At 50.5% G+C, this 24,974-nt stretch overlaps 1 protein-coding gene across 2 annotated transcripts in view; it reads left to right on the top strand.

The window, feature by feature from the left end:
• SCRIB (scribble planar cell polarity protein) overlaps positions 1–24,974 on the top strand; it is a 116,641-nt gene that overhangs the window by 86,029 nt on the left and 5,638 nt on the right. Inside the window, exons 30-44 of one of the 2 annotated variants that reach the window (XM_065627253.1) lie at positions 77–145; positions 3,838–3,888; positions 4,368–4,409; positions 5,262–5,387; positions 6,694–6,801; positions 9,464–9,511; positions 9,990–10,137; positions 11,422–11,590; positions 13,157–13,246; positions 13,548–13,736; positions 17,709–17,873; positions 18,529–18,668; positions 19,043–19,080; positions 19,933–20,007; positions 22,725–22,776. In XM_065627253.1, coding sequence (XP_065483325.1) covers positions 77–145; positions 3,838–3,888; positions 4,368–4,409; positions 5,262–5,387; positions 6,694–6,801; positions 9,464–9,511; positions 9,990–10,137; positions 11,422–11,590; positions 13,157–13,246; positions 13,548–13,736; positions 17,709–17,873; positions 18,529–18,668; positions 19,043–19,080; positions 19,933–20,007; positions 22,725–22,776 — 1,510 coding nt within the window. The remainder of the gene's footprint in view (positions 1–76; positions 146–3,837; positions 3,889–4,367; positions 4,410–5,261; positions 5,388–6,693; positions 6,802–9,463; positions 9,512–9,989; positions 10,138–11,421; positions 11,591–13,156; positions 13,247–13,547; positions 13,737–17,708; positions 17,874–18,528; positions 18,669–19,042; positions 19,081–19,932; positions 20,008–22,724; positions 22,777–24,974) is intronic. The other variant, XM_065627254.1, reaches the window with a different exon arrangement.

Raw genomic sequence — 24,974 nt, forward strand, 5'->3', positions numbered from 1 at the left:
ACGTCGTGGTCTCCTGTGCTGGTCTCGGAAGCTGCTGCTGTACGGTGACCATTGAGCTTTGTCTTCTCTCTTTCAGGCTCCTGCAGGCGAGTCTGGGACAGGAAATTCCAGGCGTGAAACCCCCTATTCTCCTGGGAACCATCAGGTGAGACTGTCCCCGGGACGGGAGAGGCGGGGACGCCCGTCCAGGGGCAGCTGAGCACGGTTTCCATCTGCAGAGCGATAGCTTTGGGGTGGAGGGGTGTCCTTCACAGGGGGCACCTAGAGAACCAGGGGAAGACTCTGCTCCTCCAGATGTCTCAGAGACACAAGAGTATAATTAGCTGGTCAAAAACTCAGTGGAAAGTTATTTCTCTGAGGGGTAACTTGGTTTGGAGAGTAATGAGCAGCAGGGTGCCTGGAATGACTACCGAATGGTAGTACTCTGTCTTTTTTTGAGAATGGCCCCACCGGTGCCTTATACAGAGACTAATTCTGGCAGCCGGTATGTCAGAAGAAACGGAGCAGTCGGGATTTGGAGACCCCAGGTCTGTAAACCATCGCTGTGCAGGCTCCAGAGACCCCTCGTGTGTGCGCTGCTGCAGGAACCCCCTTTTCCGAAGGACACAGGGGTTACCCTGCCCTTGGGGAATGGTTTTCTGAAACTCTAGTTAGAGCCCGGCTTTCACTCTGAAACGGGAAGTTTCTTCATTTCTTGTAACTTTTTTTTTTTTTTTTTGTGGTAAGCATTACCTGTTCTCAGTAGCTGCTCCTGTTTCTCATATCAACTCTGATCATTTCTTTTAAATCTTGCTAAGTCTTTCATTTCACTTTTCATCCCGTGGCAGTAGGTTTCACAAGTTAGTTGAGACTTTTGAAGTTAAATACTATTAAACGGATTTCTGTAAAGTTTCCCTTCACAGTCATTACATGTTATTGTTTTTTATATTAGGGGCTGGAATGAACTGAAAATTGTACTTTGCACTTTATTTTGTGTCTGTCGCATTCCTTCTGGAGTGCAGCTGCGCTCAAGTCTTTGGTCCCACCACCTCTGGCACTTACCCCGTGTTCAGCTGAGCCGTTTCGGTTCTCTAAGCTGGACAAAAGCTGCGTGTTCGCTATGTTAGTTCAGCTTGGTGAGGTGAATTGCATCGTCTCGGGGTGCGGTGACAATCAGCAGTGACTGGAGAAGGGAGCAGCGAACAGGACGGCGGATCCGCACTGCACAACCGCTTGGTCCATCTGCTGCTTCTTCCCTGGCCTGTCTCCCATCTCCCTCAGTTCTTATATCCTTTGAAACTGAGTCACCACCAGGGACACAAAAGGATTAGAAGAGGACACTATTCATTGTAGCAATACTCTTTCAGTGCTTTCTGTTCTAGCTGTGTGTGGTTTCTTATTTGCTTTTCTGACAGCAGCTGCGTACTGAGTGGAGGTTTATTTTGGGCTGTTTCTAGGTTTTCCTTTTACCAAAGTGCGAATTTTATCTGAGATTGGGTTCTTTCTGTGTAGAAGGAATGTGGTGGAGGTAGTACTCCTCGTTCTACAACAGAAAGATATCAAGACATTAATTTGCCCTGTCTTTAGAGATCCTCAGCTCTTACTTGCAAAAGAAGCCCAGATCCCCAGGGGTGGCTGTGGAGCTGCTCGTGGAATGATGCAGAACGGGAGGTCAAAGACCACACTTGGAAGAGGTCCAGTTAGGTCAGGTTACTCAAGGCCATGTCCAGTTAAATTCTGAAAAACCTCTAGAGATGGAAAGTCTATGTCTTTCTAGATGGCAGCTCCAATATTTGACTGCTCTTTCTCACTTCTTTTAAACTAGTATTTGGATCATAAAATCATAGGATCATTTGTACGGAAGAGACCCTCAAGATCACCGAGTCCAACCATAACCTGAATCTAGCACTACCCATGTCCCTGAGAACCTCACGTCCGTCTGTCCAACCCTCCAGGGATGGTGGCTCCAGCACTGCCCTGGGCAGCCTGTTCCAATGCCCCACAGCCCTTTGGGGAAGAAATTCTTCCCCAGATCCAACCTCAACCTCCTTCTCCAGCCCCTCACCAGCTCCGTTCCCTTCTCTCAACTCGCTCCAGCACCTCAAGGCCCTTCTTGGCATGAGGGGCCCAGATCTGCCCCCAGGATTCGGGTTTGGCCTCCCCATTCCCAGCACAGGCCGGTCACGGCCCTGGTCCCGCTGGCCACACCAGGGCTGGTACCGGCCAGGATCCTGTGGCCTCTTGGCCCCCTGGGCACACGCTGGCTCATGTTCCGCCGCTGGCACCAGCACCCCCAGGGCCTTTTCCTTTCCAGCCGCTCTTCCCCAGCCTGCAGCGTTCGTGGGGTTGTTGTGGCCCAAGTGCAGGACCCGGCACTCGGCCTTGGTGACGCAGTGTCCCTTGTTCCAGTTTGTCACAGGCAGCTTTCCTGGTGCCCCTGCTGCTTGCGTTTGTCAGTGTTTTGGCATGGGGGCTCAGTGCCAATGTCCTTGCCACCAGCAGCGCTCTGGCAGTCATGTCACCTGCTCTTCTGACTCCGGATGGGCTTGCTCAAGGGTGACTTGTCTGTCCTTAGAGTCTCACGGCTTGTCACCATCCCGTTCCTGAGGCAACTGTGACCCTTTTGTCTCCTCATCGCACTTCCTGCTCTGGCAGGGGAAACTTTCCAGGTGAAACTGTTCACTTTCTTCCCCGTGGGCTCTGAGAACAGACAGGATCTCACTAAAGCATTCGATGGAGTTCAGAGCACCCCAGGAGTGTGTTTCCAATTTTAAGTTGGATGTCTCAAACTCCCTGTTAGGGGGCACTTGCTGTAATTTGTCTACTCTATCACTTCAGGTTTTTTGTATCATGAATTCTCTGTAGCTTGAGCCACATATTGAATAATCTATACAGCTTTTTTTTGTTTTTCTGTTTTATCTCTGTTCAGAGACGTGCATGCCAAGTGATAATCTTTCAATTTCTTAAAGCATTTATAGCCAATTTCATTACTTTATCCTTTATTTTAGCCTTGTAATGTCTTCAGCAGGTTTGCTCACTGCTTTCATTTCTGAGATCTAGTCCATGTGTCATTTTGATAGCTCTTTTCCTCCCTTGGTCTGTGGCTGTTATGAATTAGTGACTCTGGCAGTCGTTCTTGAAGATGCCTTGGTGTCACGGTGCTGGGCCGCTGGTCTTGCTCCTGGTGTCCTCGACCCTGCTTTCTGTGCAGGAGCTTTCTGCCCCTTCACATGATTCAATACTTCTCGTATCAGAGCCCTCCGCAGCAGCCTCCTGCTCGTCAGGTAAGGCTGCATGTGGTAGGCTTAGTTCCCTCTGGACAGTGAATGTTACACAAAATGGAACAGGTCCAACAGGTAATCCTGAAGGACGCAGGGCAATCACTGCCCTTGGGGCTTGTCCTTTTGCTGGGGATTCAGGAGACTTGACCTTCAGGTTGGTGCTCCGGCACAGAAGTTCCAAGGAACTGCATTTCTTAATTCTCTGCTGCCATCTATTTTTGATGTAAAGTCTTCGCTTTTGACATCTCGTAGTCCAGCCAGATTTATAGGCTTATTTCAGAGCTCTGGGAGAATCACTGAGGGCAGCTGAATCCTGTGGCCTGGGGCTGTGCCGCGCTGCTCCGGCCTGGCCAGAGCTCTGCGGGTGTCTGGGGGGGAAGGCGGCGCTTGCGGTGGGTCTGTGTGTGCCGAGGAGGGCAGGGGGCCTCCCCGCGGCCGGGAGCTGCGCGGGGACACGGCAGCTCCAGTCACACAACCCTCCGTGCTGGGAACGGTGCTTGTCGCAGCCTCTCACGCGGAAAACCTGGTCTCTTCGTTTTCTCTCCCGATGGTCCTCCTTGGCGTTGCCCCTCTCCAGACGCCTGCAGCCCCTCGTCCCGCTCACCTCTCGGGCAGGGAGACCCGCTTTGTAAGTGCTGCTGGTGTGCGGTGTGGCTGCTGCTCCTGCTGTCCCGGCACCGCTGCCCTCGCCCCGCGTCCCCGGTCTGCGCAGAGCAGCCCCGTGCGCTCGCCCCGCTGCCGTGGCACCGCTGACGCTGGGACGCTGGTGGCTTCGCTCGAGCTCAGCAGCCGGGGCAGGGGGGCGAACGGGGCCAGGACCGGCCGAGCTGCAGCGGAGATGGGGAGGGAGGGGTTGGTGCCTGGAGATGTGCAGAGCTGCTTGTGCCTCCTCGCATCGCAGAGGAACCGGGAGAAGCTCTTGCGGGAGGGCCGGACTGTTCCCCTCGTGGAGAAGGAGGTTTGGCGGGGGTTAGTGTGGGCATGGGCGCTTTTCCCTGTACATGGCGGGCAGGGGCTGGGAGTTTCATATTTCTTTTTGTATGGAGCAAGGTAAACTAAAGGCTTCCTGTAAGGTCTCCAAATTTACATGTTTTATTCTACTTTCAGGCTTCCATTAACTTCATTACATCGCAGGATGACAGTAAATCGGTAAGTACATCCGCCATAAGACCTTATTGTAGTGTCCTCTGCGTTCTCCAGCACGTGGAGATTGCCTCTTGTGTGTGCTCCCTCCCAGCCCTGCAAGTCTCACTGTCGGTTCTTATTCTGTCTTCTTCCATCCTCCACTATACCTCAAGTTTGTACAAATGCACTAAGTCTAAATATTGTCAATTTGAAAACTTGATGCAAGTGTTTTTGCAGCTTTTATTCACATTTACCCGTGCAGCTTTCACTCAGGTAGTTTTTGCTGGCTTACTCAATTCCTGCTTCTACACTCTTTAGTATTAGATGTTTTGTTCAATTCCACACAGCATCCAACAGTGATGACGTCCAGGACAAATCTCAGACTCTTATATCTGCATTTCTGATTGGAGCCCTAGCTGGGTTTCAGTTCATTTTCATCCTCAGCTTTTGCCAATTCCCATTCCTGGCTGATGTTTCCCAACGGCATCTCCCATTCATGATGCTCACACTCTCCAAGCTTTGACATTCTCATACCCCTCTCACCCTTGCAGCGGCTTCTTGTACAGCAAATTCTTCCTTGTGTCCCGGCTTCTCTGTAACCCGCTGGTCCTGTTGTGACCATGACTTGTTTGAATCTCTTTGCCTGTCCAAAATACTCGCACCAGGGGCTTTGTTTGGTGTTTGCTTCGGTAGCTCTCCCAGCCTCATGGCTGGAATCAGCAGCACAGCTGAGGAATTGAGCTCAGGTGCATGGATTTGTCTCATTCACGTGCATGGCAGAGACGTCTCGCTGCCCTAACTGCTCATTTCTCTTTCTCTCTCTCACCCCTGCCTCCTCCTCTGCCTTTCCCCGTTGCGTGGTACTGACACGAGCAGACCAAGCCAGGCGTCATTCAGCCTCTTGCCCGAGTGCGACAAAATGCTGCCTCACATAATTCGGAGGATGGGGACAGCCCCAACCCCTTCCAGCAACCTGAGCTGTGCTTCAGTATCCAGAACTCTGTAAGTGGCCCGCAGTTCCTCCTCACTAAGCTCTGTCTGTCTGCCCTAGGCTGCTCTAGTGCCGCTTTTTCTGGTGTGTAGGCTGAACACACCCTCCCAGTGGGGATGTTGTAGCTTAAAGACCACGTGCCTTAGCAAAGGCTGGTTTTTAAATGCATCGGTCTGGATGCCCCAGGTAAGAACCCGTACTCTTGACAAGCAGAGTCATGGTCAGCGCATCCCACGTAATCAGCCAAAATTCACATATTTTACAATCTCTTCTGATCGTGATGTGCTGTTCTTTAGCCCATGCAGAAGGGAACATCATCAAACAACATAATGTATCTTCAGTCCAGGGCAAAGAACCACAAACACCTGAAACTGAGTTAGTGCAGCCAGAGGGATTCAAGGAATAAAGCAACTAAAGGGTATTTGCTTTCTAGTTGAAAGGAAGGTGGTGTCATTTCCACCCCCACTCCCTTTCATTTTCTGTGATGCTTTGAGCAGTTCATCCCAACTCTTCTTCCTCCCTGAATGTGACAGGAGGGGTCATGGTGCAGATGGGCGAGGAAAAGACCAGCAAAGACAAGTGACGAGCAATAGGAGGGTCCTTTTGGACCTTATCAGATGTTTCTGAGTAAGTGGAGTTCTGTGAAGGGGAAACTGGAGATCAAAGACAGGTCTTCTCCAGATCGTAGATCCCTGAATGGGTTGCCGCTCTGGTTTAGGAGACCATAACCATTAGCCTTGAAGTACACAGAAGTACACATTGGTCATTTTATAAACAGAAGTATAATAGCCACTGGAACAAAGAAAAAAAGAGAGAGAGTACTAGATCCCTTCCCATTAAGAAGGCTCCCTTAGTCACAAAATGCCAGGGCTTAACTTTAATTTTCTAATAAACTAAAAGTGGCTTGTCCAACCCTACATAGGGGTCAAAGTCCACTGTGTAGCTGTCCTGTTCCAGCACCAAAAACCCACTGTTTCAGGTGGGCACGTGCGAGTGGAATTGGGTGGAAATCCTTAAGGACTCTGACAGCAATACGGCCCCTCGGCCTAGGGATCCGCCACAAAATTCTGGTCCCGTCAGTGAGGATCTGTAGCACCAGAATTGTCATTCCCCACCATCCTAGAGGTGAAACGGGCTGTGATCCGTATGCTGCTATGTATAGCACGTATACAACACGCTGCTCACGTTTCTGCCCGCGGCCGCAGGAGCTGCCCCTGATGTATTCCACTCTTGAGGCTTTGCTGTGCTGTGTTTCCCTCATGTTTGATTTTTTGTAACATCCGTGGTTGTCTTTACCTTCTGCCCTTGTCCCCATAGCAAAAGCCACCTTCGCCACCCTCTCCAGACGAGATCCCCACCAATGTCAAGCAAGCGTACAAGACCTTTGCGGCAGTGCCCTTGTCACACCCTCTGCTCGAGACACAGGTAAGTGGCGCTGGCTTGGAGGATGTGACACAAACGGGAGACGGAGCTTTGCAGGTGAGCCAGGGCAGTGCGAGCAGGGAGTAGCGAGGTGTTTCCTCCAAAAAAAGCCGTTGTGAAGGAGCGATGTGTTGAGGTCCCCTTGGAAGCTGAGTCTGTTCGTGTTGCGGATGGGCACCCTGCAGAGTCCTGTCCGTACACACAGCAAGTCCTGAAAGTTCACTGGATTTTGTGTCACCATTATTCTCCCTGGACATTGGGATGCTGTTGTATAACCATGCTGTTATGATATAAAGAAACTCTCAGAATTTTCAGGGTAAGGCTAAACCTGTTTTGAGGAACTTTTAATTAGATTTTGATCTTTTAACTTAATTGGAACTATTCCTTCTCCCCTCCATGTATTCGAATCATGGAGCCATTCAGGCTAGATGAGGCCTCTGGAGGTCATCTTCGTCCTCCATGCAAAACAGGGCAACCTTTGTGTCATAGAATCATTTAGGTTGGAAAAGACCTTTAATATCAAGTCCAACCATTAACCCAGCACTGCCCAGTCCACCACTGCCCCCTGTCCCCGAGAACCTCATGTCCGTCTGTCCAACCCCTCCAGGGACGGTGACTCCAGCGCTGCCCTGGGCAGCCTGTTCCAATGCCCCACAGCCCTTTGGGGAAGAAATTGTTCCCCAGATCCAACCTCAGCCTCCCCTGGCGCAACTTGAGGCCGTTTCCTCTGCTCCTGGCGCTTGTTCCTGGGGAGCAGAGCCCGACCCCCCTGGCTCCAAGCTCCTTTCAGGCAGGTCAGAGATCAGAAGGTCTCCCCTCAGCTCCTGTTCTCCAGCTGAACCCCCAGCTCCCTCAGCCGCTCCCATCACACTTGTGCTCCAGCCCCTCACCAGCTCCGTTCCCTTCTCCCAACTCGCTCCAGCACCTCAAGGCCCTTCTTGGCATGAGGGGCCCAGATCTGCCCCCAGGATTCGGGTTTGGCCTCCCCATTCCCAGCACAGGCCGGTCACGGCCCTGGTCCCGCTGGCCACACCAGGGCTGGTACCGGCCAGGATCCTGTGGCCTCTTGGCCCCCTAGGCACACGCTGGCTCATGTTCCGCCGCTGGCACCAGCACCCCCAGGGCCTTTTCCTTTCCAGCCGCTCTTCCCCAGCCTGCAGCGTTCGTGGGGTGGTTGTGGCCCAAGTGCACGACCCGGCACTCGGCCTCGGTGACCCTCAGACAACTGGCCCCAGCCCATCGACCCAGCCGGTCCAGACCCCTCTGTATGGCCATCCCACCCTGCAGCAGGTCAACACTCCACCCAACCTGGTGTCATCCGCAAACTGAGGGTGCACTCAATCCCCTCGTCCCGACCATTGATAAAGAGATTAAACAGAACTGGCCCCAGTACTGAGCCCTGGGGACACCACTCGTGACCGGCCGCCTTCCTGGTTTCTGAGCCAAATTTGGTGATTAAAATGTTAAGCAAGATTGGTCACAAAACTGATCTTTGAAGTCTCAGACAAATCTATGCAGTTCATTTGTTTCAAAAATTATTTATATTATTAAAGGAGCATATTAGATTAATCTTCATTGCACCTGTTCCATTTTAATATTTTCTATTTAGTTTTGGTTTAATTATATAAATCTCTGAATATTTGTCCTGTTGAAATTGAACAGACTGATAGCTCCGCTGCTTAAATTAGTTTTGCCTGCTGCTTGATTTTTTTAAGAACATATTAGTTATTTTTTAGACATGAATTGCAGCGCAATTAAACAAGTCAATTGAAAATCCGTGCTTGTCAGACTTGCAGTTTCACAAGCCATTTCATTCAGAGCTGTTGAACAGTGATTATCTTGTTCCTGCAGGTGAGTGTATTGAGCTCTTAGGTTTTCTTCTGTGTTAGCAGCAATAATTTCTGTTTCCAGACATTTGCTTCTTAGCTAGAAGCTTTTTTCTTTTTTTTCTTCTTCCTTTTTCTGTTATTTTGCTCCTTACACAAAATTAAAACTTTGTTACTTTTTGCACTTTGAAGAAAGTTGAGTTGAAGGTTGTTCGCTTGCTCTTTTCTTGTGTTTCCTTTCTTTTGTATAATTAAAAAACTTCCATATTTTTAGTAACTTTTTGGCAGTTCACATTTTACCCTTGCAGTTTCTGATTTCTGGTTCACAGGTGGATTTTGTGAAGAGTTTCTTTTTCTGCCTCGTGTAGTTCTGCTCATCCAATATTCTGTTATTTAGTCTGGTAAAAACTGCTTTCTTTCCTGACAGTGTTTCCACTTCTCAGAAGTGAATTTTTGATAGCTGTGTCTGATTTAAAGAAAGTCTAAGCTGCCTCCATCTTAAGCTGAGCCCTCTGCTGCTGTTCTTCACCTGTTTGCCCAGGTTTTTCAGTTCCTTCCCTTTTCAATGTTACCATCTGTTTCTGTTTCTCCCTCAATTTAACATAAACCCTTATTACTGGTGGTTGCCGAGCCTGCAGTGACGCTGTCCTGTGTTAATTCTGGGGCTGTTTGGTGAACCAGCCCGTCGGCTCACGGCTGGGGTGCCACTGTGCTGTGGCACTTGGCTGGAGGGCAGGAGTGCGGGGAGAAAACCTGCCTTTCAGAAAACCTGCCTTTCAGAAAACCTGCCTTTCAGAAAACCTGCTTTTGAGAGCATGCGTGTTTCTTTGTGTCCTTAGGAGCTGCCTGGTCAGACCAGCACAGAGAATCCCAAAAGTGCCCCGGAGGTGAGTTCTGGCGGCTGGAGCTGGAGGTGGGATGGGGCTCGCGGGGGATTCGGGCGTCTGGGGCCGTAGGTGTGGAGCCGGGAGCATGGGTGGGCACAGGGAGGAGGACAAGGGTGTGGGGCAGGTGTGGGGCGGTGCAGGGACGGGCTGGTGGCCCCGGCAGTGCCGCGGTGGCTGGGACAGGTGTGGGGCGGTGCAGGGACGGGCTGGTGGCCCCGGCAGTGCCGCGGTGGCTGGGACAGGTGTGGGGCGGTGCAGGGACGGGCTGGTGGCCCCGGCAGTGCCGCGGTGGCTGGGACAGGTGTGGGGCGGTACAGGGACGGGCTGGTGGCCCCGGCAGTGCCGCGGTGGCTGGGACAGGTGTGGGGCGGTGCAGGGACGGGCTGGTGGCCCCGGCAGTGCCGCGGTGGCTGGGACAGGTGTGGGGCGGTGCAGGGACGGGCTGGTGGCCCCGGCAGTGCCGCGGTGGCTCTCGCAGGTGGCCCCGCACAGCCCTGAGCAGCGATCCTTCCGCGAGAGGCAGAAGTATTTCGAAATCGAGGTGAAGCAGCAGCAGATGGACAAACCTCCCAAGCGCGTCTCCTTGGTAGGAGAGGATGACCTGAAGAAAATGAAAGAAGAGGAAGGTATGCTGGAATTTTGCAAGGAAATCGGGCCTGTTAAGTGAATCCTTTCTCTGAGGGAGGCACGAGGGAGCACACACACCAGAAATCCAGCACTTCCTAAACCCGTGGGTGGTTATTCATAAGGCCTGGGAATAGCCCAAAGTGAACGTTAAGGAGGTTTGTGGATGCTCCCTGTTCTGTGTGGGCTGGTGGACGTGCTGTGCTCTCAGGGTTTCCTGTAGCTGGTGAATGCTTCAAGGAAATTTTAAAAAGCTGCCACAAATAGTGATGTTTCTTTATCAGCTGCCCAGGCTGATATGCAGCAACCTGGGGTTGTCCACGGCATCCCTACGTAGTACCTGACAGCAGAGCTTTTATTGCTCCTGTGCTGCTCTGAGGTTGCACAGGGCTTGCAACAGCAGGGGAAGTTACTGTTACAGTGTTTTGATGTGATTTCCTCCTGCTTGAGAGTTGTTTTAAAAGGTGATGAGATATTAAGTGCCCTTTCTGCAGGGCTGCTCTCCAGCTGCTCCTCTCCCAATTTATACTTGTGTCCAGAATTACTCTGTCCCACATGGAGAATCTGGCATTTGTGCTTGTTAAATTTTATGCTGCTGGTGATCACCCAGTGTTCCAATCTCTCTAGATCCCTCTGCAAGGCCTCATGTCCCTTGAGAGAGTCACCACCTCCCAGTTCAGTGTTATCAGCAAGCTTGCTAATGGTGCATTCAGCTCCTGCATCCAGATCATCGATAAAATATGGAGCAGCACTGGCCCAGGATTGAGCCCTAGGAACACGGCTGGTGACCGGTCACCAGCCGAGAGCAGCCTGCTGTCTGGTCCCTTTTGTCCCCGATGCTCTGGTGACGCCCGTGTCTGGTGCCCACTGACATGTGTGGGAGCCCATCGCCAGAACTTGGGCTTTCGTCCCTCCCGGGCAAGCGGGACGATCAGACTCAGCACCGTGTGTGGGTTCCTGGGCTGTCCGCACTGGGCAAAGGGGCAGAAGATCTGCACACAGCTTCCTCTTCGGCAGTGGGCACACTCGGCGTGATCTGCTCTGCACAGTGTTCAGGGATGGAAGTTTAGTCAATAAGGAGGGGCTGAGGGAACGGTGTAGAGCTTCTTATATCTGACGCATGAGTAGAGCAGAGGAGAAACAACGGCATGTTTCCCATGGAGAGGGTACAGACTTAAACCAGCACAAACTTGCAGGGATAATAAGCATGAGGACCTGCCCAGAAGTTGCATCCTTGTGGGGGTTTAGCGAGTGCTTTGTGCTATGAGTCTGTCTTGTTTTGGCAGCTCGAAAACTGCAGCAGAAACGTACTCTTCTGTTGGAGGAAGAGGCAGAAGAGGATGAGATGGTAAAACAGGTGCCTGAGATGAGCGTGCAGTCCAGTGTCATCATCGAAGGAGTCGAGTACAAGATCGAGAGACTAAACGGAAGGAGCATCCAGGCTTCAGCAACTCGGTAAGACAAGACTGGCAGCTCAGTACCACCCACACGTGTCAGACATGTCCCAGTATCAATAATTTTCAAGGAAGTGGGCTGGGCAGAATTTCTTCAGCATAGAAATTGGCAGGTTTTTCCAGCTCTTTCTTTTCAGCAGAATAGCTCCTTCAGCTGCTGTGCACTTGCCATGTGGAGATGTTGGGTTTGAGAGACAGCTAATTCAAGATGAGCCCTGATGCTAAACCTAGGTTTGGGGTAGCTTTTCAGACTTTTGTTTCCAGGTTCTCCTGGACTTGTCCTTTAGGTTGCCTTGATATTATTTTTCTAATTCTTGGGTGTAGAGCTGGGGAATGAGGAAGGGCTTCTCATTAGACTTCAGATAGAAATAAGGATGCACTAGAATGAAGCTGAAGCTGTCCTTACCTGACTCTCTCTTCTGAGTCTGTGGTACATTCCTCTCTTCACAAACACTTTTACCGTCAGTCTTAGAAAACACTTATCCTGACATTTCGAATCTCACTTCTCTCCATCGTTTCTGTCCAGTCTCTGTTGAGGAACTTCTCCCATAACGAGTGCCCTGAGACCTTCCACCTCCTGTGCTGCCAGGGCAGCTCTGAGGAAGGACAGCAACCAGATGGAACCCAGCTGCTTGTTTGACGTGGAAGCCTGTCTATCCCTGCTGTTTTCATACTGAAATGTGGGGAGCTAGGGACCGGTGAGGCTGGAGCCATCAGATGACTTCCAGCTTCTTATTACTCATGCTTGAACAAAGGCAAGGCAGTAGAATAGACTGAATTCGTGTTTCTTGAAATATTTCTTTTTCATGCTAGAACAGAAACTGAAATTTAGTCAAAATAAACTTGAAAAGTAAAAATGAGAGCTCAGAGTCATGGTAAACCTTCTGACTGCCAACCGAGCCGCAGAGACTGTGTGCGTGTTCCTGACCTGTGGAAACAGGCTTGTGTGACCTCCTTTCATTACAGATCAAGCTGAGCAGTACCTGCACGTGCGCAGCTCAGAGCGCTGGCGGTCACGACAGCTCGACTGAAGTTTGCAGTGATTTGGTTAAGAGCACAAATCCTCAGTGTGTGCAGCAGCTGCGCATGAGTGGCTGCGTGGAGAGTCGCTGTTCTGAGACCACCTGGGACTTGTCCCTGGCCCAGACGCACGTTCACTCGCGTCCCAGGAGGGTCATCCCCATGCGTGCCTGACACCAGCACAGGAGGAGCTGGAGCAGGCCAGGCTGTCCGTCATGCGATGGCAGCTGGAAAGGGTCGGGCTAGAGCTGTACAAGAACTTGTCAGCAAACACGATGTGTTACATTTGCAGAGCGTGCGTTAGTGGAGGGGACACAGTTGACCTCTCGACAAAGAAAATGAGTTCTGCTGTTAGGGAGCGTGAACACTGATGAAAGCAACAAGGAAACGTTTGCAGCAATGGACAAGGAGCTGTTGAGCAAAATCATTAAGGGTTGTGTCTTCAGACTGAACTAATTGTTGCCTTCTGGGGCTTGGATCAGTCCCGAACCTCTCCTGGGTACGCCAGCCAGCGGTGCTGTTGGCTGACGTGCTTGTTTTGCTCTAGGCCCTCCGAGGTCACGGAGAACAGCAGCTCACAGAGGAATTCGCTGGAGGAGGGAATCAAGCCTGAGCAGAGAACCAACTCCATGTCTGGGTAAGTGGATCAGCCGTGTCCTGTGCCCAGGAGCTGCTGGCTGATGGAGCAGATGGCTCCTGCTTTTTAGCAGATATGGGGTGTAAAAGGAAGGATTTTATGGAGAAACTGTGATCAGAACTGACTTCTTAAGAGAAACTCGCCTCTGTTATGTGTCCCTCCATCTCCCAAGATGATGTCTTCGGATGTGGTGCTAAACAGTTGATTGGGGCTGTCGGTCATCACCTTTTATCTCGAAAACAGGCAGATAAGAATTGTGGAGGACCAGGCCTGCCCACCCCTCGTTGCTTCTCTCTCACAGGTTGAGTCCGTTGTATCTTGGAGCAGGGGACCCAGTGGCACCTGTGCGGACGGCGAAAGCTGAACGGCGGCACCAGGAGCGATTGCGAATGCAGAGTCCTGAGCTGCTGAGCAGTCAAGAGAAGGAGCTTTCTCCAGCAGAACGTCGTGCTCTGGAGGCAGAGAAACGAGCAATGTGGAGGGCAGCACGGTGAGACAGAAGAGGCTTCTCTGTTCTCTTCACTAGGCTAGTTCAGGAAAAGAGCACCTGCTGCATGTCTTTTGGGTTTTGTGGTATTAAAAACAGGGAATAAACAAGCCTTCCTAGGTCAGATGTTAGGGGAGGTTGTGTAGTATCTGTTTAAACAGTGCAAAGCATCTGCCGCTTGGCTGAGCTCATCTGCTGCTGACAGCTCCATGGGTGAGATGTCTCTTATTTCAACACTACTGCACAATCATGGAGACAGTGGAGTTTTATGAAAAACATAACTTAGACACCTTTATGTGATGGTGAGTGTATTCCTTCCCTCTCAGCAGACACCTTCCCACCAAGCAGCAAGGTGACATATCCAAAATGAAAAATGGAAAGATCATTTCTCATATCCACTGTTGCTAGACTGGAAAACTGCTGAAGCCAAGAAATTAGCAAGATGAGGGTGTTCTTATCCACACAAGCTGTTTCAAGAGTGATTAAAAATTGTTTTGGAAGAAAGAGAACTTCCTGTCTCAGAGCTCAAGACTTGAAGCTAGTCCAGGCATTTACTGTATCATATAATTCCTTTCAAAATCAGTCAGGCTGCTCCTATAACTAATTATAGTTTTCTTGCCATAATGTTCCTGTAGGAGGCATTCAAAGAACAATCTGAAACGGTCTCTTTTGGGGTTTGAACAAGAGCTTTTAGAGGAACAGGGCTGCGAGTGACTCCTTTGCCAGCCGGCTAGATAAGGTGCTAGAGCGCTTGCCTTGAGCTGTGATGCCACTTGGCAGTTCCAGCGTTTGTGCTTAGACGTGGATGATAATGGTGCTGTCATCTTCTGGGGAGGCTCAGAGGATGAAGAAATATATGGTGGAATCCTCAGCGAGAACTGACTAATTATGGAGGGCTTTGAAGGGTACAAAGCTTCCCAGCGCTACCTGATCATGTAACAGGTCTGCTTATGGTTTCTTTAGAGCTGGACTCATGTTCGTAGTACCAGGGCTTTTGCCCTTCAAGAAGAAGTTTCTTTGTGTGCTCCAGCCCTCTGCCGTGTACGAGTCCTTTGCCTGCTCTGTCTCAGTGGGACCTTTTTTTCTGAATCGCTGCCTTAGTGTCACTGCCCTGCAGTGTCAGGGTGCTGAGCAGATCACGGGAAAACCACACAGAACCTTGGTTTGGCAGAGGCTGATTTCTGTCATCTTGTGGCACGTTCGTTAGACCTTTGACGCTGGCCCTGCCTTGAGCAGCTCTTGGATCAGATGGACTTGAGGTCCCTGGGAGTCTGTAATTAGTGATCTCCCCGCTAACGGGGCTCCTGCCGCAGGCACCGTGGGTCAGGGGGCCGGGCTGCTCCCCCCGTCCTGCGGGATTCTGGCTGCTGCTCAGATTTGCCGAGTGTGCTGCTGTATTGGGCGTCTCACACCTGTTCCGGTTGATGCTTTTCCCATGGTTTCTGTATCACAACTTTTCAGGTGGCGTCATTTGCAAATGGAAGTTCTCTATTTTCACATTAAGCCAAGAACAGCTCTTTTACAAAAATACAAGTGGAACAGAATTCGTGAGCAACAGCTGCACTGCCCTTGTGTTGTAGGACTAGAAGCTGTGTGGCTGTTGTGGAACCCAACGCGTGTTTGAAACCGTCGCTCAGAGAGGCCGAGTGGGACCGAGGTGACCAGGTGCACGTTCCTGGTCTGGCACATTCTGACGCTGGGCAGGTCCCCGAGCCCCCTGTGCTACAGAGACAACCGTAACAGCCCTTCTGTGCCTCACAGGAAGGCTGTGAGCATTGAGTGCATTAAAAACTGACTCAGTACGATACTGCGTAAGCACCGCAGTGTCGTCAGTAGACATCCTGCACAGAGTTCCTGCTCCATCTTTGCTCCTAAAAAAAATACTGTTGTATTCGATCCAACAAAACAGAAGTTGTCTGTCGGGCTTTTCTTGAAAATCAACATCACTGTGCTTGGAGAGGTGGTAGAGACTGATCTGTCATCCCTTCACAATTAGATACACAGGGTTTTCTCTCCCTTGCACCTCCACTTCCCATGCATGTTTCCTCATATGATGGGGCAGACTTTGAGATAACGTCAGCTCCCATTCCTCCTAAGCATGAACATATCTAAGGAATGCTGTAATAAAAGCTTTTGTTTCAGGTGGGTGTAGAAAGGAGAAACATGACGTTGCCTGCACAAACCTTTGAAAGCAAAGCCATTGCAAGGACATGGCTCATAGTGCAGGATTCACAGCACTTGCCTCGCGAGTCTGTTCTGCCATGAACTTGTTGCTGTTGCCAGCAGATGAAATCTGAAAAGTGCTGGGGGAGGTTGCAGGATTTTTTTTAGATGATTGCATTATTTGCTCCTGGAACATTGCTGTACTTCTGACTACGCCTCTGGGTTAGCGAGGACCTTGTTGAAATCGCTCAGGGCACAGTAAATGTGTTATGTTACACTGTGGAAGGGTTAATGAATGTCGAGTTTTGTCCACTGTGGGCAGGAGAGAGATGACTGCGTTCCAAACCTTCAGTCTCTTCTCTCCCAAGCATGTTTTGTTCATGGAAAATGAACTAGTGAAGAGAGAGCCTTTTAGAGGGAAGAATACGTGACAAGGAGAAGCTACTTGCAGCTGTCTTGCTTTTCATTTATCAGGTCCAGTTGTATTAAGTTCTGCAGACCAGGTCCTTAGCTCCATTTTGCTTCTGATACCAAGGTATAGATTTTTATTCAGTTCTTAGAGAAGCGTTGGCTGATTCCTTGGGTCAGTTAAGGCCTTGCTTATCTTGGCATTGGCAGGAATCAGTTGGTCACCATAATGTGTCCCTTCTCGTACCACAGGGACGGACTGTCCCCTGCTGCCACACATCTCCTGGGCGATCTGGTCCTGTTCGGACCCGTGTCCTCTAGCGCTGGAGCAGCTCAGGGGCTTGGGGGCAGCCAGGGCTCAGGTCTGGTGTCCAGAGGTCCCCGGGCAGCACCGCGGGTGCTGTGCAGGAGGGAACACTATTGCCCTGCGCATGGTGCTGCAGCCTCACTAACCTGTGTTTTCTTTAAGTGCATGCCGCTGATTTTATTACTTTCTTTCTAATTTTCTATCTTCTGCTTCTTTCCAGTTCTCTGGTCTGTGTGCTGTCACTCGTGACCCCATCAGTTTGCACCTTCTTGGGCTTTCCCTTTTCTCCCTGTGTCATCAGTGCTGTGCCAGGACATGTGACGTGTCCCCCTCTCCCCGCACACACCCCCTGCCCTGTGGGACAAACGCCCTGGGACCCCGGCTAGATAAGTGTTCTGGGCACACGGCCGCTGGCGTCACTGCCTGGAGGGTTCAGCACACACCAGGGGCAGGTGTCCAGCAAGGGCGAGGTGCATCGTGGCAGTTTTCCTACCACGCACATACTGTTTTACGGGTGCACTCACCTCTTTAGTTGCATGTGTTCCAGGGCCTGTGGCAAACGCACCTTTTGGAATGTGCTTGTCCATTTTGCTTCCCCTTTTTGGTGGCCAGACAAAGGTGTGTGCCAACAGGGGCCTCCGGTATGTGTCTGCAAATGTACCCGAGGAGGCCATCCAGTGCCTGCACGCCCACACACTCACTCACGCCCTGTGCTCCCTCAGTCTGTGTCACACACGCAGACATGCTCTGTAAGTACCTGGTGGGCCGTTCCCCGCTGTTCTCTGGGTGTTTGAGTCCTCTCCACCGTGAGGAGGGCAGCTCCAGACGCTGAGGCTCTGCAGGCTGGTGCCTCTGCGCACATCAGCCCAGGGTGCCCTCTGGAGGTTCCTGCCTCTGCAGCAGCTGGTGTTGGACAGGATCAGATATAGGAGCCTGTTTGAATCCAGGCAGCCCCTACATCAGACCCATATTTCTCCTTGCCAGGGTATGTTCCTGTATCTGTTTCTTTCTTTCCCTGCGCTTGTCCGCTGCGATGTTCATCACCATCATTTCCTCTTCCTCCTCTTCCTTCTCCTCTTCCTCCTCCTCCTCCTCAGATCCTCAGCTCTTGAAGACAGTATTAAACAGTACGAGCAGGATCTGGCCAGGAAGCTGTACCAGTCCCGGCAGCGGGCACCTGCTCCCGGGGCCAGGCCAGCTCAGATGAGTAGCCCCAAGCAGAGTCACGCCTCGAGAGCCCCCGGGTCAGGAAGCCAATCCAGGTGTGCACGGCCCCCCCGCAGCTGCATGCTCGGCGCTCCCGTCCCTCGTCCTGATGCGGTGCTCCCAGCGCCGGCCGGCCGGGGTAGGGAGGAAACCTCAGTGTTGCTGGCGTTCGCTTCCCTGGGGTCCCACAGCCTGCCCGCTTCGTCCCAGTGAGAACAGGGGGGGATGCTGGGGCCGTTTGACTGGGAGAAGGGAACAGACACTTCTGAGGGCTGAGCCCACCTTTCCTTAGCTGTTTCATAATCGCGTGGTGGCTGAAAAGGGTTAAGAAGCAACACACTGAGAGCACAGAGGAGAGTAAAGTGCTGAGAACTGATCCTCCTCGTTTGAGCCCCTGCAGTTCCTTTCCAGTTCGGGTTGCTCTCCTGTCGTGTGTGGCACCTCTGGAAAGTCCTGCAGCTTCTCAGTGCGTTGATCCTTGGCTCCAGGCTCTGTCTCTTCAACACATACGATGGCACGCGTGTTTCAGGATGACAGCAGACCAAGCTGTTCTTGTTCTGCTTTGGAAGTCTGTCTGCCTCAGGGAACCGGGCGCTTAACTTTGCCTTTCTGCACTCAGCCTGTTGACTGCGGTCTGGGCGCAGAAGAAGGCATTATCTCTGATACAGAAGGCAATGGCTGATGGTTTTTTCTCCCTCGTTTCTGAGACAGGATGAAATCACTTGAACAGGATGCTCTAAAAGCCCAAATGGTGATCGCCAAGTCCAAGGAGGGGAAAAAACGCAGCACGCTGGAGCAGCTGGCAGAGTCACCCTCACCAGTTCCCACCCCATCACCAACGCCGCTGGAAGGTACCATGCAGCCGTCTCTGTCTCTGGGGAAAAACGTGAATGCTTCTCTAGTTGAACTTGCTGGAAAGCAGTTTTCTCCTTTAGCCTGGGCTGGAAAGTCCTCTGGGCCATATGACATCCCTCAGTGTAGGGAATGGGACCAATCTCTAGAAAACATGACAGAACATCTGAGGGATGGCTCTAGGGAACCAGAGCAGAAATAAAACCAGCGTCATGACTAAAAAGCAGGAGAGAGAGATTTGTTCTAAGAAGGCAGTGTCGTTCCTGAGCTTTTATCACACTGAAATTCTGCTAAATGGAAGGGGCAGATTTGGGTAGGTGTCGTATATAATACAGCCGTTCACTAAATAGTGCTTTTGTGTCATCTTTTGCAGATTGCAGTCCCAGAAACGTCACTTCACCAGGCAGGCTGGTATGACATACTTCTGCTTGCTTTTGTTATCTCTCCTATACCCTGGGATTTCTCAGTTACTCAGCTTGGGTGTGGACCGTGCATCGGGGCCATGGGATCCCTACTTAAATACTCAAGCCAGGTCTGACTGCATGATCTACAGAATTGCGAAGAGAGCACAGTGGATGGAGCTCTGTCATACCCATTGCTAGAGGCATCCCCCCTTTTTTACAACTATGATGTAACTTCTGTTTCTATGTTTTATTATTTCATCCCTTTCTTGGTTCGTCCACTCCATCTCTGTGTTCAGAAAGCCTTTCCATTCAGAGACTTTGGCCCCTTTTTTCCTCAACAGCATAAAACTGAGAACTTCAGCTGAAATCAGCGTTTTCCTTTTTCTAAGCACTGTATAAACACAGCAGGACATTGCTGCAGAGAACTGTCAAAATCAGTAAGACAGAAGAGTGGGAGCAGCCACACAGAGAGGGAACCTGGTTTTGCCCAAGGTCACACAATACAGCCAATTCTCGATTGAAATCCTGACTGTCATAGAACCATCGGGCATCTTGCCACAAATGTTCCCATGAAAATAGGTTTCCTACCTAACTTGGTGTGCATGTGCAGAGAAAACATCATGTGCTCCAGTAAAATGCAACTTGGAAGCCCTGTCCTGACACCAGGACAGCTAAAAAGACCCTGTCCCAGAGATGTCTCATTTTCAGAGGCTGTGTCCAGGTGCTCTTGGCACTGAGGATGACGCTCTCCTCCTGCTTTTATCTCTGCAGAGGTGGCTCCGCTCGCTGCTGGGTTTCCATCCATTTCTCTCCCCTTACTCTCTCTTCTGTGTTTCTTCTCTTTTGCTGTCCCTTCTAGTCCATGTCTGAAAAGAAGTTTGACTACCGGGAATTTGCTGCTATTCCTTCCTCCAAACCTGTTTACGAAATCCAGGTATCAACTGCATGCTGACCCATCTGCTGGACTGGTTAGGGCTCGGTTTGCCGGAGGGCGAGTGCGTGAAGTGCTGAGCATCAGAGCAGCAGCTGAGCAACCCGAGCAAGTCCTCTCCAAAGGCCCCGTCCCTGGGGGAGGCACTGGCAGCACCGTGCTGTGTAACCGAGGGCTTTGTGGAATTGTGAAAAAGTTGGTCCAGATGATTTTAAAATTAATTACAAAACCTTCGCAAATATAAAGCAGCTACATCTCCACCTTAATTGATCCTGAAATACTTTTAAGTGAAAGATGAGAACTAAAAGGGAAGAAAAAACATATAGAATTGATTGCCAACAAATTGCAAATTGGAGCAAATGTTAACTTCAAAATGGAATGTACCTGGTGTCCTGCCCAAGAAGCAGCTGTGGTGACAATTCTCACATATTGTAACTCTGCTGTAGATTAACCATGAAGTAATCATGTGGTAAGAGAATAGCAAGTTTCAAGGGTGAGCACCATGGTTCTCCATCCTAAAAGAACCTCATTTCACTGAAGCTGCTTTGCCATAGAGTCGCAGAACAGCGGAGGTTGGAAGGGGCCTCTGGAGGTCCCTGTGTCCGGCCCACTGCTTGAGCAGGGCCCCCAGAGCCAGCTGCCCCGGACCAAGCTGCCTTCCTGCTGTTCTCTGGGTCAGTCGTTAACTGATTGCGCTTGTGACAGCTGATTCCAGATATTACATGTCTGTAATGGTTTATTTAGGTTGGTTGGTTTTATATAAAGACAAGGAAGCAGATGGCTGCAGTTGGGTGTGTGTTGTGTGTGCAGAGCTAGAAAGTACTGACAAAAGATCCCAGGTCCAAGGTGTCATCCCCAAAGCCAGAGTTCAGCAGAGTTGCAGTTGGAGGATTCTCGGGCAGTTATTTGATGCATGTTCTTGGCTGACTCCTTTCACTAACGGTGTTACCTAGCCCTTGGTAGTCACGCGCCTTTTTCTCTACGAGTCGCTCCCTTTGGGGTGTGCGCCTGCCTGGGTTCTGCACCCCGCGAGTTCGAGGACTGGCCGCCAGCGCTCCAGACCACCCGAGTGTCCCCAAGCTTCTGCCAAGGCCACCGTTCCCCACGGGGTCTTCGCGCAGCCGAGAAGGTGTCTCCGGAGGAGGCTGCCCCTCCAAATCCTGCGGCAGTTCCTCCGGAGCCCTTGGCCGGGCAGTAATTCAGCGGCGGTGTTTCTCCTGGGCACGGCCGCGCGGCGTGCCGCTCGCTTTGGACGGGCGCAGAGCTGTTGGGCCGGGCTGCGTCCCTCAGCCGCGCACACAACAGCATCGCAGCCCGTGTTCTGCTCTTCGTGAAGGGCGTCTCTTCTACCAAACACTCGCTTTATTTCTAAAGCACTAAACAGGCTGAGATCATCTCCCCCTCTTTCCTGCCTCCTCCAGTTTTGCTGTTGGCACAAAACAGGCAAGTTTATCTGGAAATTAGGGCTTCTTGCTCTCACAGCTGTGAAACTTCCCTAATGCTTTCCGTAGAAGTCTACAGAGCTGCCATTCTTTATCCTACAAGTAAAGGAAAATTAAAGCGAGCCCTCACTTGTGCTCTTGAGCTGAGCAAGACAACCCCTTAAAGACAGATTTTGAACAGTAGTGACCAGAACTTTCAGATGAGTTTGGCATTATTAAACCTGCTGAGTACTGAGCTCTTCTGAAACCCTATCCTTATGTTTGTGTAGCTCAGAGAAGTGTTGAGCTCAGTGTATTGTGTACGAAACTAGAAAGAATAGCAGAAGTAACAAATGCAGCCACTTTTGAAGTAAACAATACCTCAACAGAATACTTCAGACCTTTCTATCCTTGAAGCACTATATACAGTGGGATTAAATTCTCTACTTCAGCAAAATAAGTAGGGCGTGGGACACTTACACGTGTCTGCAGAATAGTGCTGATTTTCAAGCCACCTCAGGTTCATGACTGTGAACAAAGTTGTTTTCTCCTGGTGCTGTCACTGGTCTGATGAGCTACAGACAGCACTGGTTGTTGGAACGGTGTCCATTTGGTGAAGGCTGTAAAATCAGCAGGAGCTGGTGGGGGTTCCTGGTTGTCCCTTAGCCACTTCTCCAAAGCCGTCTCTGCCATCTGTTGGGATGTAGCTGCCTGAGTCACCATCCTGGAAGGTGTTTAAGAGATGTGTAGTGGCCCTTAAGGACATGGTTTAGTGGTGGACTGGGCAGTGTTGGGTTAACGGTTGGACTCGATGATCTTAAAGGTCTTTTCCAACCAAAACGATTCTATGATTTTATGCTTCCTGTCCTATATCAGTCCTCTGTACAGACCCGAACACAAAGAAGTTGATTTGGTGTGAGAAGCTGGGTCTGGGAGCAGTGCAGCTGCAGAATTAGGATCCGGGACTCTCAAGGAAATGTAGCTCCTGTCTGCTCTCCTCCATGTTTCTGCTCATTTTCTATAGTCTTTACGCTTTCTGCCTCCCGCATCACTTCTGATCTCCTCCCTGCGCACAAAGGAGAACTCCGATGGGCAGACACACCTTGTCCTGCAGTTCCGGCGATGGGCTGCTTGGCTTGGCAGGAAGGTTAACGCTGTATCTTGGGCATCGCTGAGGGTTGCGCCCCAGCTGCTGTGGCACCAGCACTTCGAGGGCAAAACGTCCTCGTAGTGTGTTGGAAGACGGGGTGGGGAGTTGGTTGGCACTGGTGGATGCTCATGTCTTCTGTTCTCTTCCAGTCACCTGATGCAGCTGACGACCTCAGATACGTAGATGACAGAAATAACTCAGGTAAGCTTGTGGCCAAAGGACTTGTCTTTGTTCTACTTGCTTCCCACCACGGTTCTAGAGGGTTCCCCTTTTGCCTCCTTGTGGAACCAGCCTCGAGAACTTCAGCTTCTTGCTGCTTGAAGCAATGTCCTATTTTGTCTGTTCTAGAATGAAACCTCCAAACTTGCCACGTTCAATTTTGGGTAGGATATTTGCATTGTGCTTTAGTGATGGCTAATTTGCTGAGAATGGTGTGTGACAAGCATGCCTAGTTTTCCTCCAGTTTTGTGCTCTGGAGTAAAGAGTGGTGGTAGAACGTGGGTGGAAGTTTTGGCCTCTGTCACCTGGTGTAAGTGGGAAACGTCTGTTGTTCAGGGTCTGCCTCGTGCCGCATTTGCTAGAGCAAAGAGTTGCAGCTGCAGATAACTCACCCTGGGTTAAGACTTGAGAGTGTTGAGGTGCTTGAGTACCCAGGTGACTCTCCAAGTCTAGACCTGTGCATCTGTGTCCACATCACCTAACTAAGCAGTGATTGAAGCCCTGAGTGCGGCGCCTCCTCAGCCGCCCCGGCTCTGCGGCGTCTGTGTCCCCCGCGGTTCGGGGGGGTGTGGAGCTCAGCGGGGCTGCTGCTCCTTGCCAGTACCTCCATTGCCTTCAGACCTTGGTGCTGGTTTTCTTCTGCCTGTTTTACAGCTAGTTTTTCCCACTTCATTTTACACAAGGAACAGTTTCTCTCTTCATTTTATCTTGGCAAATCTCTCTGGGTAAAGGCTGTGCTGATACAGCTGATCCATGTATGGACCATTTCCAGAGGGAGGTTCTGTTGCAGAGATACTCAAGGAAAACTTACTTTCCCGAGAACAACGTGTGGTGTTCATCCCTCGGAGTAAACCTCTCGGGTTGTTCTCCTGAGGCAGTTCAGTCAGCATACGTAACGAGGAGGTCATGACGGGTCTGGAAATAATCAGCAATGGGGTAGGGGCTTCACAGCTCACCACTGCCCGCCGCTGGTTCCCAAAGAGAGTAAAAGGCGTAAAGAAAAGAGCATGGTGCTCTGTTAGGAGTGTTTTAACCAAGTCCTTAAGTAATTCTTAAGTCATTACTGTATGAGGCTGTGATGTGTTGTGAGGCACCAAAACAGATGCAGGTTTTCCAAAGTCAGTTTGGGAGGATGGCAGGTGGAGATGCAGCCGCGCTCTGGGACGGGACAAAGCTCTCAGGTCCTTTTTAGATTTGTCCCCCATCTCATTCTTCCAGGCAGTGCAAGATTCCAGCCAACACATATAGAAATAAATATAAAAATCTATATAGATGTTTTTAAATTATTTTTATAGAGATTTTTGGTAAGTTATAATATCTGTATGTGGAATTTAAAAAGTACTCCTTTTCTGCCTCAGCTCCAGCTGCCCGCTAGGCCTGCTTTTGTCTGTCTCCAGACCCTTCTCAGAATGTGTAGAGAGAACATTTGGAATTAAATCTTCCTCTGGGAAAACACTTGAGAATTAGAGTGATTTTTACTTGAATTTTTCTTTACCGTAAGAGGAAAAGGAAAGGAAACCAGTTCCCGAAGATCAAAGATGCATATGTCACCAGGTTCAAAGCAACACTGTGTGTTCTCCTCCTGCCCCACCAGCTTCATTTGCAACTCCCAGCACTTCAGGCACCGATTTGACACGTCCTATCAGGCCTTTCACTTCTGTCTGTATTGGGTATGGCTTTAAAGAGGTCTAATTACTACATTTAGTGACACCTTTTCTCTGCACCCCTCTACACACATCGGTGTTTTAATTGGAATTATCCTTGATCATGGAATTATGGCTTTTTGACCATGTGGAAAACTCGTAAGCAATTCCTGAGCTTTGTGATTATAACAGAAGCTCCAAGGCTCTTACTGCTGGCTGCAGGAGAGCACCAGCATGTCTCCTCGGGACGTTTCAAAGCACACCACGTGCGCTCTAAGAAACGGTTTTTCCAATTGACGGGTCATGCTCTGCAGCGGCCCCTGCCGTCATCTCTTAAATGTGTTTGAAAACATTTATTCCAAGGTTTTCAAGAGGCTATGAAGTACTAGAACTACATAATAGTATTTTTAGGGTGAACCCGTGCTATGTGCTTGCTGTATGACATAACTTTTCCAGATCACTTGGAGCCAGAGTCATTTGCTTCCCAATCTCAGAACCATCAGGGTTCAGAAATAGACCCTTGATAACTGTGTATTG

The sequence above is a fragment of the Caloenas nicobarica genome, chromosome 2 (genome assembly GCF_036013445.1).
Source record: "Caloenas nicobarica isolate bCalNic1 chromosome 2, bCalNic1.hap1, whole genome shotgun sequence".
NCBI classification, from domain to species: Eukaryota; Metazoa; Chordata; class Aves; order Columbiformes; family Columbidae; genus Caloenas; species Caloenas nicobarica.